The 14,412-nt window shown below is 47.0% G+C and overlaps 2 protein-coding genes across 4 annotated transcripts in view; one reads left to right on the forward strand and one right to left on the reverse strand.

Annotated features, from left to right (window-relative positions):
* LOC125726768 (integrin beta-3-like) overlaps positions 1 to 14,412 on the reverse strand; it is a 43,343-nt gene that overhangs the window by 27,923 nt on the left and 1,008 nt on the right. The window lies entirely within an intron of this gene.
* LOC125726771 (proline-rich protein 29-like) lies at positions 9,544 to 14,394 on the forward strand. 3 transcript variants are annotated; one of them, XM_049003229.1, is made up of 6 exons: positions 9,544 to 9,690; positions 10,377 to 10,467; positions 11,134 to 11,264; positions 12,222 to 12,400; positions 12,927 to 13,003; positions 14,136 to 14,394. In XM_049003229.1, the coding sequence occupies exons 1-6, from the start codon at positions 9,610 to 9,612 to the stop codon at positions 14,246 to 14,248; spliced, it is 672 nt and encodes a 223-aa protein (XP_048859186.1). In that variant the 5' UTR covers positions 9,544 to 9,609; the 3' UTR covers positions 14,249 to 14,394. The 3 variants fall into 3 exon arrangements, with proteins under 3 accessions (XP_048859186.1, XP_048859187.1, XP_048859188.1); XM_049003230.1 differs by having other exon boundaries at positions 11,134 to 11,249; XM_049003231.1 differs by having other exon boundaries at positions 14,140 to 14,377.

Below are 14,412 nucleotides of genomic sequence, written 5' to 3' on the forward strand. Positions count from 1 at the left end.
GTAGTGAAGCACCGTTTCGCTGTTCTTAATTGTCTTATTGATCGGCAACATTGGGTCAGTGCAGTACGTCAGTGATTTAGCAAAAGCAGACGGACCCCGATATGAAGTGACTGTCCATCCATACTGACCATACAAGGAGTAATTAAAAAACATGACTATCTGAACTTATTCACAGAAATGCATGACATCCTTTCGGGCTGCTAATTGCTAAAATGCAGTTTTGATTGGCTGATCAGGAAACACGGACCAGCACGGGATAATCACTAAGGCATGTGTGACGCTCCAAGAGGACACAGCTCCACGTGACACCCTATGTCCTGGGTGGAGTAGTAGGACACTTCTGGACTACCAGATGAACACCCTCAGTAGATAAAGGAGAAAGGACACTTATCCCTACTCTGGTTTCCCACTTCTTCTCGGCAGAGCTACAAGCTTCATCATGTGATGCAACGTACCCAATTCCACCCATAGGCCCCTAAACCCCAAACCATTTGGAGGGATCCCAGCTTTCCAACCTGCCTAGGTGGAATGTGAGCCAGTTCATGGTTGCTGAGCCTCCAAATCATTGTCAGTGTCCCTCATGTGGGATGCCCCTTGGTTTTAAGCCACGCCTACCTACCAGAGAGGCGTCAGGAACCGGTATTAGAGCACCCTGGGAACATCGGCTCTATGCCGCCACGGTAAGAACGTGGGAACCAGGACTGAAACTTCCACTCTGTATGTAGGCGTTGACATTGACACCACAGCCCTCCACCAGCCTGTCCCCTGGCCAATTATATGAAGGCTAAGGTTGCAGAAAGATTCCAGCTCTTTCTCTACATACACTGATAGTGGAGCATATTGCCATGGATCCCTCTGACTGCAATGAGACAGGTTTCCACCCTCATGCCGTTTTGCTCTCTCCATATGTTGTCTGTGGATAAGCAGTAGGGCAGATGGGCCCAAGCCGCGCCAAAGAGCACCCTGCCCACAGAGAACGACAACCAGTTGATCCTTAACTCCAGCACCTCTGCTCCAGTCATGGGTGTTCCCACCCCCCCCTACCCGGAACTGTGACCTGACATACTGCGGAATGAACATCATCACATTAATGGTCCGGAATCGCCACCTCGCCCATCACGGCGCGATGGAGCAGAATCATCCGCGACAACAATAACCGTTCAGCAACGGGCTACCGACTGGCTTGAGGTCAGAGCCCGAGCGGGTTGTGTTTAGAACAAATTAGCGCGGACCGCAAGGCCAGAAACAGAAGAGAGGAAAAACAGCAGCATCGACAGTAACGTTTTTGACGGAAAACAAAACACAGCAAAAGGCAGCTTTCATGCGGACTAACGCAGGCTTGTTCACTTCACCTGCCAGCTGCCAGATTTTTGTGGATCTTCTGCGCTGGCGTGTGAGTGGGGGGGGGGGGGGGGGGTGAACAAGGGAAATAAAAAGATGGATAGACAGCCGGACAGAGGCAAAGAGCAGACACAGGTCTCTGGGCATGATTAATTTTGCACAAAGAGACTGGAAGACACACGGAAAACCATTAGAGTCAAATAATACCTCAGAAATCCAAAATACAGCCTGATACCCCCCCCCCCCCCAATCACAGCCCCATGGTGTTCAGATAATGCCCATGAGGGAACATTCTCTAATGTGACAATGACAAGACCTCGACAAGCTGAAGGGGAGGATGAGGAAGGGGAATAGTAAATTGCCAGGGCTAATATTTTGCAAGTCTCAGACATGCCACACACACACACACACACACACACACACACACACACACACACACACACACACACACACACACACACACACACACACACACACACACACACACACACACACACACACACACTCGTGCAGTATTTACATCTCACAGGGATGGATTTCTTCCTTGCTCATGTTGTGTGTGTCTTACTTTAAAAATGACTCTCAGGAAAGTCTCTAAAGCCCATTCCTGCAATCTCCGGTACATGGTGTCACACCGGGAAGTGACCCTGATTACTGTACAGCCGGCTGGCAGCTGACTCTGAAAACATAATGACAGTTTAAAGCTGGTTGAGTTTAATACGCCAATAGAATTGAAACACAGGTGCCTTCAGGTGCTCCGCAATTCCTGCAAAGTCAAACTCTCACAGGTCAGCCCTCAACATCACACACACCTCATTGTCAATGGGTGCGTCTAAACTTTTGACGTCGCCCGAAAATGAACACTCTGCCTTTATGAGCATCAGGCAACTGAGGAACTAAGATACGCCGATGACCTTCTTACTGCCTACCTCGTGTCTATCCAATGCAGCGCAAGTTTAACGCATCCGTGCGGTCAAATATTTTGGTACGTCACTCGGCAGTGCCACAGCCTCTCATAAGACTTCAACCAGGGTTGTAGTTGGTGATGGATGGAATGGGGGGGTCTTTACTACGCAGGGCTGATGGGAAACTAATATTTAATATAAAATGCTATTCATGACCTAAGCTAATACACATTCACTTGGGGAGACCCAAAAAAAAAAAAAAAAAAAAAAAAAAAAAAAAAAAAAAAACACATTTGGGGGGGTAAAATGCTCCTAAAATAGGCCCGACGACGCCTCTGATTTAAACCCACAACCTTGAGGTTGTCATGTTTAAGCAGTGCTCGAGTCTTTTGAAACCCCAGACTATTGGATTACAACTCTCTTGTAGAACTTTATGAAGGATGTCCAAGCGACAAAACGATCAGCCGTCGGCAGAGTTCGCGGTCTCGCCTGGTTTCTGTGTCATACGTTGTTATCCACCATAACTCCTCGTCCACCTCCCCCTATAGACATGGACACAGGAGGGGATGGTGGTTCCCAAGCGGCGTATGAAGAATTCCCAGATCAGCAACGTCGACTGGTTAGTTGGACAAAATTCCTTTCCCAGTCCTGGAGATATTTTAGGATGGACATTGGAGATATTTCTAGGTCTTTTCGGGGTTATAATTGTAATCTCTTCTACTGTCCTTTGGGAACATTTTACACCAGGCCATTTCCATGTCGAAATAGGCAGTATGTCATTAGAAAAAACAGAAACTTCTCTTGGTCCAGTTCGAACAATTTCTAACAGGATTTACCTGGAGATGAATGCGGAATTGAGTTGCTAGGGACCTCTCAGGCACGGCGGTGATGGCTCTGCTGCAGCACCTTCGCAGTCTCGCCCCAGCGACAGTAATGAATTCTGCGTTACCGGTGACAGATACTGTGCTCGTTATTAAACCAGAACAGTGGAGAGTTAGCACCAGCACATACAGAGTGACTCCCAGAAAATTAAAAACAAGAAAATCGCAGCGAAAGACGCTTTTGTGAAAAGTGGGCCTCAGAAACCAGAAATTTTTCACCGAGTAAAGACTTTTTTTTTGTTGTTTTGTGAGAGTGAAGGTGGCAGTTCTCTTTCTTAACGTTTTAAACATCCGCAGCTCCTCTGGAAGTCGAAATGGGAGGCTCTTACTTTGCCCAAGGAAAATTAAATACATTTTCCAAATGCCAACACTGATTACCGGCTTTTCATCGCAGCTCTTGCGAAGAAGATTTTACTCACTAAAATAACACCGGTGGCTGTGCTGAAAGGGAGTGGGAGGGATGCCAAATTCTGGGACACGGATTGTCTATGAAATGGACAACAGGGTCATTTTGGAGGGATTGTCGAATCCAGACAGTCTGCACCATCAGCCTTGGAGCACAAAAAACACACAGAGGCCAGAAACAAAATGTCTAAATCCTAAAAGTTGTATCCTGCACTTGTTCCCTCTTTTATAAATCCATTTCCCTCTACGCACCAAAAATATATATACATATAATTGATGCAACTGACCGACTTGTAATACCGAACGTGACTCGGGTAGGACTCACAGCCCACTGAGCCTGCAGGCGAGAACATCTGTCCTCCAAATAAAGCTGACAGAAAGAGCTGGGGCGCCTCTCGTCAGCTCACAACTTTCCTCGGGTACCGAACTGACGGGAACGCCAAGGCAAGATTTCCCCGTCACTGCACCATGAGAAACTCGGGAAACGGTCCAGCCTGTTTAAACGCGTTAAGATGATGATTGGAGACTTCTGCATGTTCATCGTAGGTTTAAACAAAATAAAAAATTTGGGGGGGGGGGGGGAGAGATGACAGTCCGTCCTGTAAGACATATCGCAGAGGCAGGTAAGACCTGTAACTTCCAGCACAGCAGGTGTCAGGCTGTGTTACGCACATGGAACCAGCAGCCCAGGAACCCACCCCCCACCCCCCCTTTTCTGTTTCATTATATATCTTTTTAGAACTGACATCTTAAATAACAAGCTCCAAGCTGGAAATGTACTTATTATGGGTGTCACATCTGCCCACTCCTACTGACACACACACACACGTGCACTGGTTTGCAGCAGAAGTAATATTCAGGCCCACTGGTACAGGGACCAAGTTGATTTTATGGTTACACTGTGATTTTTATGCTTCCCGTTGCCATCCAGACCGGCAGTACAGGCGAGAAGCACACCCACCCGGTGGCAAAACACCCGTGAAAATCCTCACCCTCTACCGGGCCTTTATGTCTCGGTCAGGGACACGAACTTCCCCAGACGCTCAGACTGACACTGTGCTCTGACGGCCTGCATGGCACCCCCCCACCAAGTCGGCTGCATTTTTCGTCCAGCAGTAGGTGGCGCTAATGAGTCTGTGCTGGTATGCCTTAGTCGAGTAAACAGCAGGCAACGGCCGACTCCCTAACCTGGGTGCAAACGGCAAATAATTGCTGCTCTGCCGTTAATGGAGTCACCCTGCTCTCGCCGGATTAATGAGCTCCACCAGGCTATGAGGATGTGTTAATTGGCACTGGGCAGCTGAGAGGGAGGGCCTCGTGACACAGCCCACCCCACCTTCCCCCCAGGGGGTGCCGTCAATCGCCAAGGCCCCGGCATGGACACGTGGAGATGTGTTCAGAGGGTTATTTGTTCCTGTGCCTCAACCACCTCTCTCATGACGTTCACCCTGCAAAAGCCCTCTTACAGGGAGAAGGGACATTGACTAAACCTCTCAATCATACTCTACTCCAAGGAATGTACCCTCTCCCTCTCAAATAGAATAGGGGACATTTATTCATCCTCTAACCCCTACTCAAAATCACGTTCACTCACCCTCTCACTCCTACTCCATACAAGAGGGACGTTCCCTCGCCCCCTCTCATACAAACGAGGGACGTTCCCTCGCCCTTTCATTCAGACAAAGGGACGTTCCCTCGCCCCCTCTCATACACAAACGAGGGACGTTCCCTCGCCCCCTCTAATACACAAAAGAGGGACGTTCCTCGCCCTTTCATTCAAACAAAGGGACGTTCCCTCACCCTCTCATACACAAACGAGGGACGTTCCCTCACCCTCTCATACACAAACGAGGGACGTTCCCTCACCCTCTCATACACAAACGAGGGACGTTCCCTCGCCCTCTCAAACACAAAAGAGGGACGTTCCCTCGCCCTCTCAAACACAAAAGAGGGACGTTCCCTCGCCCTCTCATCCAGACAAAAGGACGTTCTCCCACCCTCTTACCCCTAATCTCTCACGCCACCCACCTTACTATAAGCTTTGGATTCCAGCACTGAGGTCCGGGCCTAAGCTGCCATTTTCCTTCCCATGTGCCGTTCCCCAGTGAGGCCTCTCCGCGGCCTTCAGCTGGATGAAGCGGAACGGATGCAGCTGGATGGATGCAGCCCCTCCTATCCCCCTGCATCCCGCATCTCCCTAATACCACCACAAATAATATCCTCCACCCCTCTTTTTGGCTTGTTAGCCTGACACACCAGTTAAATGCTTGCTTCTCGATCTGTCTAATGGTTGTCTGTGCCTGTTAAACTTTAGCAATATACACACGAGGCTCGATACTGAACGTTCCAACCCAGTCTGGCAGGATCTTCTCTGCAATTCTCCAAAGGCTAAATGCATGTTTTAGGTTTCAGAAGCTACGAAACATCACCATTTGTCATTGGTACACATTCAAAACTTCTAATGCACAGAAACAGTTCCTTGTTCCCTTGTAACACATGGCATCCCATAACCCATGAGTCCATGGTCTAGGGGGCTGGGTCTCTCTCTCTCTAGACTGCCATGTTCTCCTCAGTAATACGGACCCCCCACCCCCAATCATTATTAATGGGCTGGATTCACCTGTTAATAATTCTGGCCCACCCTTGTCCATCTACTTGAAGCTGCAGGAGCCCCAAAACTCTGTCTAAAGTGCGTGGGGAGGGGGGACTTGGGTCTCACCAGGGCTCATTAAAAGATGAACGTCAGCTTTCTGAGACGTTCCGCTGTATCAGACCACTGGGCTTAGAGAGTCACTGTCAGAAGTGAGACAGGTCAACTATCCAGGGAGGCTTCATCATTGCGTCGGAGATGGGGGGGGGGGGTAGGAGAAATCCTAAAAAAAAAAAAACAGGGAACAAAAAAAAAATAAGATCATACTTTTTCTTATAAAAAGAAATAGGATGTGATCAGCACCATGACTTCGATTAGCAGACCATGCCATGGGCGACCCGTCCACTGGTTCTTTCCCGTCAACATACGCACGCCGATCAACCCCCCCACCCAACACACACTCCCCTATCACCCAGGCTCTACAGTAACAGGTTAGAGTTGCCATGGGAACTGAGCAAGCTGACGGCCGTGTCGCCAGGCAGTAGTCTGAATGAGGTGCAGGAGATGGGGGTGTGGGGGGAGGTATAGAGGGATGGGGGTGGCGTTACTAAAACCAAGGATAAAAAAAACTGGAGCTATTAGGTCATCCGTCTTCAAACTACCAGGCAATTCCAAGGCAGACAATCAGAAGTGAAAATATTTTTTCCTTAAATAACTGACCTCATGCCAAGTTGCTCCCGTGGGGTTTTTTTTTTTTTTTTTAACAGAAGTGCGATTCATCATTAAACCATATCTATTCATCCATCTGCCAGCCAGTTATCTGGGAAATGGTCATGGGGGGCCCTGGTGCCTATCCCAGGCAGCACAGGGCACAGGGCTGGGCCACATCCTAGGAAGGATGCCAGTTCAGCACAGGGGACGCCAGTGGGCATAACGGGATGTCTTTCGACTGCAGGAGGGGCGAGGCAGTAACAAGCGCAAACGCTCTCACAGAGTACAGACCCGCGCATGTGCAGCGCAGCTGCCTTACTAAAGACATACATGTGCTATACATGCAGCTCAGATTTCCTGTTAATAAATAGGTTTGCGACTAACAGTGCATCACATAGGCTGAAATTCAGGCAGACTGTCTCCGGGAGAAATGATCAATTCCCTTTGCCAGGCCGTCAATGCGAATAATAAATTGTTCTTAGTGACTTGCTGGAAAAATAATGGTCAAATAAAAATAAATTAATAAATAATATTTCATTGTTCGTGTCTTGGGGCGGCATGGTGGCGCAGTGGTTAGCACTGTTGCTTCACACCTCTGGGACCCGGGTTCGAGTCTCCGCCTGGGTAACATGTGTGTGGAGTTCCTCCGGGTACTCCGGTTTCCCCCCCACAGTCCAAAGACATGCTGTCGTTCATTGGAGTTACTAAATTGCTCATAGGTGTGCATGTGTGAGTAAATGGTGTGTGAGTGTGCTCTGCGATGGGCTGGCCCCCCATCCTGGGTTGTTCCCTGCCTCGTGCCCACTGCTTCCGGGATAGGCTCCGGACCCCCCGCAACCCAGCAGGAAAAGCGGTTTGGAAAATGGATGGATGGATGTTCGTGTCTTATAACTACTGATCGTACTCAACGGGAAATTAATCTGAGGACAAACCCACATAATGTATAATTACAGAGTACAACGCAATCAAAGCAGATCACCCAATCAAACTTATCTGTAGAGCCAATATCTAGATTGAAAAACCAGGCTAGATGCAATCAAAATGTCAGCCGCAATAATCAGCCTCCATTTGAACATTCCAGAAAATTCACTGTGTTGTCACGGGAATGATTGATCGAACTATCTGGGAACTTACAAGAACAGAACCATTTAATTTAATACACGCTAAGTTTCTTTTGCATATTATTATTCAGCAGTTCTGTTTTCCTTTCCTACTAGAAAGAAGCACGCTATAAAAATATTGAAAAGGTCAAGTGCCTCAGATTCATAAGATTTTTGAATATTTACCATCCTATATATAATTTGTGTGGCTCGCATTCAACAAGTGCAGCTAAAGATTTATCTTTACAACGTGGCTTAAATCAGTGGAGGCATTTCGATCACACTGGTGTTCAGGTTAATGCGAGTCGCCAAAACTCACAATCACTGCGGAATACGTGTATTGTACAGCAGATAGTTGGTTTTGAGGGAGGGAGGGGGGGGGGGTGCGATGCTGCCAGACCTGCCTTTCCTGCCTCCCTCGAAAGGTGTGCGATTATCAGCCCACGACTCTTGTTTTCAGCTGATCGGCTTTTGTGCTCCCGTCTCCCCACACGCCGACAACCGCGATCCGTCCGTGTTCACCCGCGTCACATTGATTAATTACAGAGCTTAAAGCGCCGCTATGTGGGAGAGGGGGGGGGGGGGATGAAAGAGTCCGCGGATGGTGGGCGAGAGGGATGCAGGAAGAAAGGGAGAGAGGAGGACAGGAGCGAGACAAAGAGAGCTCACCAGGGGTATGCTGTAATTAGTGTGGACTGCACTGTTAAAGGACAGGTCCGAATTGCGCCTAATACCATTATGTCAGAAAGGAACACGGTACTTTGCACGGCCTTCGTCCGCAGACGTAAAATTTCCTACTTCAAATTTATCTTATTTATCTTTCCGTCTTATATCCCATCAGTGAAAGTGATTAATGGTCATTGGTAACACCACAACACGATATGTCCTCTGCATTTAACCCATATGTGACATAGAAGTGGACAGCTATCATTTAGCACCCAAGGAGCAGTGCAAAAGGGCAGCACCTTGCGGGTCTGGGATTCAAATCAACAACCTTTAAATATCAAGCACGCTTCCCTAACCATTAGACGTGAAGAACGACCCACCTACATTCACATCCAGGTGATTTACAGTGGGGGGGAGGGGGGTAATGGCGAGAGACAACAAGGGTAAACAGTAACAGAAAATGTGTGCAGTAAAACCCCTTCAAATGTCAGGCTTCCATCGGTTGTTACTTTGAATCTCACGGCAGACATAAGAATGAGGTACACCCAGCGGCCATTTAAAGCGTTTCTCCAGAAAGCTGTATTTTAATAAAATAAAATATTTATGGATTCAGATATTATAACCTCAGCTGACTTTATATGCGCCGATCCTCCAAGCACATTTTAATATCCACAGTAGTTAAGCACTGATAATCTATTCCTGATAACTCTTATTATTGCCTAGGCTATATGAGGCTCATCGGAAAACGTGCAGCACATTTCTCGCCACCAGTTTACATTTCTAATTAGATGAGAAAACTCAGTAGGCAGAGTTATGTCCGTTTTGGTCGGTTTCCATTTACCAAAGGAAAACCAACAAGCCTATGTGGCCGTAATCGAGCGTCTAGGAGACTTTAATTACTTGTTTGTACTCTGACTCTATGGCAACTCGACAGAAAGGCACCTGCTTTAAGCTTCTTGTATCTCACCGGAAAAAAAAGACCGTTTTCATTTCACTGTTGTTTACATATAATGGCGTGGATAGACGGCACATACTCGCAAATCCAGCCATGTTACCAAGACACTCAAAATGTGCAGATTATTCAGCAACCCGTAAGTAAAATTTCCTTGCAGTAACAAATGTCTCAGCGTTTAATGTCACGGGGAATGGAGGGCGTAACTAGTGCAATATTATGTCATGGCAATATGCGTTATTTTTCAACACTGTCAGTCTAGTAGCAAGATAATGAAATAAATGATGTTTTTTCTACTGTGGTACATTAATAGCATAGAGTAATATTTGAATTTTGTGAAACAGCCTCATTCAGAGCAGCTGTACTCAAAACAGAACCTACCCATGGGTCACGACCCAAATTTAACCCAAGTTCTGAAAAGTTCGAAATGCAAGTATTTTAAAACCAGCAGGCTCCTATGCTGATCCAGGATCAGATTTCCCAGCCCCAGTCCTAGAATTAACCTATATAAACTGGTCTTGGGTCTGTACGTGCAAAACTAACGAACAGTCAACCAATCCAAGGAGCCAAACTCCAGAAAGTAAATTTAACATTCACTGGCACAATCGGATTTGTGCGACAGGCATTGATTGGCGTAAATTGCAGAGTGCACGGTGTGCTTGAACACAGCGTTAACGTAAACCTAATACTTGACATAGGGTCGTGACTGAGCTGGCATGGTAACAACTGATAGACGGTTGTGAACCACCATTTTAGAGGTTCAGACTTTGTAAAAGTGCAGCCTTCAGCTCTTGCCCTGGGATTTCCTTGTTTGTGGCTCCACAGGCTCCACAACAGCCCACTACGATCTTCCAGCAGATTCAGTCAGCTGTGCCATATCCATCTCAACTCATTCGCCGGGCACATGTCAAGGAAGGTACGGGGGTGTACGCTGCCCCTCTAACACAATCCGTGTCTGTGTCTTGTCCTGCAGACAGTCCAGACCAGAATATCAGCGATACATCAACAGCACCTGTGATGTCTTGACCTGTGATTGCTTCAGTCCCTTTAAATCTCATCCTTGTCAATAATTCAGCAAACTGTGGCCACCCAGAGGCTGTTAGAGAATGGATTCCCCTTCAGCATGCCCTCCAGATATGTTTAATAGGAGATGCAAAACCTAAATTCACATTTACACCGGATTCATTTACCTAATTCGCCTAATTCTTACGTCAGTCACGCTGAAAGGAAATGGCAGAACTAGTTTAAACAAACAGTAACACAGAACATTGGTATTTCATCAGTTGTTATCCATCTTTGGAGGCATGTTAATTATAATAATATAATTGTAATTATAATACGGAGGAGTGCCACAGCTGGGTTCTAACAAGTGAAGAGTAAACACTGTGGAGAGCATTCAAATGGAGGCCAAAAAGTAGCGCAAACAGCCCACGTTTGTCAGAACAGAACCGAGCGGGAGCCACATTAAAATACTCCACAGCATATGGGGCCCATAGCTGCTCAGTAGCTGGGGTAGCAACTTTGTGCATTTTACATGAGCTCCCACGCTGTCACCTTGCTAATCCGAACACTCTGTGACTAGATCTGGTGGAACTGATGATGATCCAAAATGCCCAGATGCACCAGGTGATTATGAGCAACATGACCATGTCTGCGCTCAGCTCCTTCGGCTACTGTCAGGCCCCTCCGGCTACAGAGGTACCGATCAGTCAAGTAAGGGTCATATTACATCTGCAATTCTCTGATTCCCAGAGAACGCAACTGTTCCTGCTCTACCACTCGAAAGTTTCCCCCCCCCACACACTGAGATTTTCTACATTTGCATGTTACTTAACATTTACTAAAAACACACTAATTCTTTGCTAGCAAATAAATTAACAGCATGTTCACCATCCGAGCACCTTTACATATGACATTCTTGTCATGTCTTTCTTGTCAAGATATGACAAGAAAGTGTCATATCTTTGATTCATCGAAGTAACTTCCTCTAGCAGCCATAACAGCAGAGAAAAATCAAGGCATTCTGTCTATAAGGGACATTAAATACTGCTCTGTGTCAATGGTTGAAACAGTTACCTAGTGCATTTAAAAGGACAGCTTAGAATGTGCCTCTGCCATCACCACACAGCCAGTTAATAGGATGTCAGACATGCACTGTTACATTCTCTTTAAATGTCATAAAGCAAACTCGTTTTATTTGACATACTCTCATTCATAGTTGATCACTCAATTTTCCAATGATTAGCAAAAATAAAAACCTGCAGTTTATGAAATAAATGGAAAAGTGGTAAAAATCTGTGGTGTGCAAATATTTTTTTTATTGGCAGTGTAGATTCAGTCCTAGATTCTCTGAGACTCCAAATCCAAGCTGAACAGTCTGCCAGCTCAGTTTGCTTTTTCCTAATAGGTTGAGAATGACAAACACGTTTTGGTTCTCCTGATGTAGTCACGTGACCTCCGTCAATGGTCTCTTTAGATTAACAGTTCCTTACTGTATGTGTAGGCCTAGGGGGCCTCTCCTTTAATGGCTTTGTAAATATTGCTTAATGAGGAACTGAATGCTCCATTGATGGCTCACATTATAGCACAAAGCATCATAGGATCTGCATGCCCCACTACCTAATACAGCCAACGGACCACATAGCATCCTCTCTGTGCTCTTGTGTTCAGCCTTTTGCACACCCTGTGACCGTGGAGGACGAGAGCCCCGAGATCTGCCACCATTACTATCAACCAGTCCCGCTCTGCCTCTGCCCTTCCTGGATCGCCCCGCCTCAGCCCCAGCCAGGAATCGCATACCAGGCCTGCAGCGACCACCAGGCGCCGATCATTACTTCCCTCAGAGACAGGTGTGACACACGCAAACTTTAATTTCTGTCTTTGTGGGAACAAATAAAACATTGATTTCTCACACTGTCGTGCTGCCAAAGTCAGCAAAACCGGTCAGCGGAGGGGACTGGCTCAGGTGGGAAACACTTTATCAACAACGGAGGAAAAACACAAAGCAGGGCTCCAAAATATGGCAGATTCTTGGCTCAACAGAAAGCCCAGCTAGCAGTTCCTCTTCCACCTTTCCGCACTTCACTGGCTCACTCCCGAGTGCAGTCTGAGGGTCTCAAAGAGGTTGGGGGGCTTCATTGGTCATCAGCCGCGGGAAATTGGGGTCACCACACGTAATCCTTGGCATGACCGCATGCGGTGCATGGTGCTGACACCCAACAGCCATGCCGTGACACTGGTGCACACAGAACATCGAAAAGAAGCGTAGAAAGTTCTAGAAAGGAAACGGTGAACTGCATAAATAGCCTCTCCTTATTCTATCAAGGCCAACAGGTGCTCAACGGGTGCGTATGACAGCTGTGCAATGTCTTACAGGAGGGCTATCCCATCTCCATCTCCACCCACACCCAGAGCATTGTGGACTGAGGGGCCTGGCATCCCACCTGCAGCAGGTAACCTTCAAGCCCCCAAAACAGATTTAGAATAGATTCTCTGGCTTGCTTCTAACAGCCTAACCACATTCACCCAAAGCATTAACACCCTGCCGCTTTATCTACAACCACGGGTGAACATCCATGTTTCTAAACCCAGTCCTGTATCAGGTATTTGGCGTGCTTCGTTGTTTGGTTAAGGTGTGCGGGGAGCTGGGAGAGAGCAAAGTGTGAACCGCTGGTGGTCCCCGAGGACAGGGCCATGAAACACCGGCTTACAGCATCTCGATAGATGTGGTTTCTCCAGGGCTTCGGACTCGCAGACGTCCGACAACAAATCCAACTAGTTCTCTATGACGCCACACGGCCGCCTGAAGCCTCTGCTGACACTCTGTCGTCACATCAACGCTCATCCTTTGGAGCCTCATGCCATTCGCCTATCATCCAGAAAATCACTCCCCAGATTATGCCGATTTTGTTTGCACTCATTTGTATCACTTGCGCTTGAGCTACCATGACTCTGACAAACAAACCGCGGAGATTAAATTGAACGCCAATTTTCAGGAGGCTTTTTTCCCCCTCTCGGTATCCTGCGCTGACAGCCTTGTTTGCGTTAATCGGTATTTATAAAGACACGCATCAATGGCGCGCCACTTTTACCTTGTTTACTGTGGTTTGATGATGGATTCCTTCAGTGCATTCTGGGTGAAATACACCCAGTGGGGACAGAGCAGTTCAGTGAGTGTTCCCATCGCCTAGCATAAAACACTACATTACTTTATTTGGCAGATGCTTTTGTCTGAAGCAACATAGAAGGGAGGCAGATAATACATCACAAGCATTCAGCTGCCAGCAGAGCCAACTAGGCACAAGTATAGTTGGGCAGAGTTTCCAGTGAATGACCAGTAACATGTGCAAGTTAAATAGAGATAATAAAACACAAGGGCTATACAAATCAAGCACCATGAGAATTAGGTTCCTACCAGGCAGCTGTAAAATACAACAGTATCGAATGATTCCAAAGGAGCCTAATCAGTAGATGACGATGGGTCAGGATGAGCTAGCTGAGGTGATCCCGGAAAAGATGGGTCATGGATTTTTTTTTAGTAGAACTGCGGGCAGCTGTGAAACACTCTTTTGCTTCTGCCCCAAGTTAGAGTCTCGCAGCACTGTGAAGGGAAGCGTGCAAGAGATGAGGATCCGTCTTCGCAAGTATGGAGGCCGACCATGCAAGTGACGAGATGTACGAGAAGAAAATCGCTCTGAAGTTCCACACAGCTCTCCATATGTACAATTGTGTTATGCCTTTTTATAGTTTTAGCCATGTTAATAATGCTTTATGAATGCATTATGAACGTATCTATTATGTGTTACCCAGATTTCAAATTAAAAAAAATATGCATGGCTTCTAAAATACTGATTTTAACAAA

The sequence above is a fragment of the Brienomyrus brachyistius genome, unplaced genomic scaffold (assembly GCF_023856365.1).
Source record: "Brienomyrus brachyistius isolate T26 unplaced genomic scaffold, BBRACH_0.4 scaffold75, whole genome shotgun sequence".
Lineage (NCBI taxonomy): Eukaryota > Metazoa > Chordata > Actinopteri > Osteoglossiformes > Mormyridae > Brienomyrus > Brienomyrus brachyistius.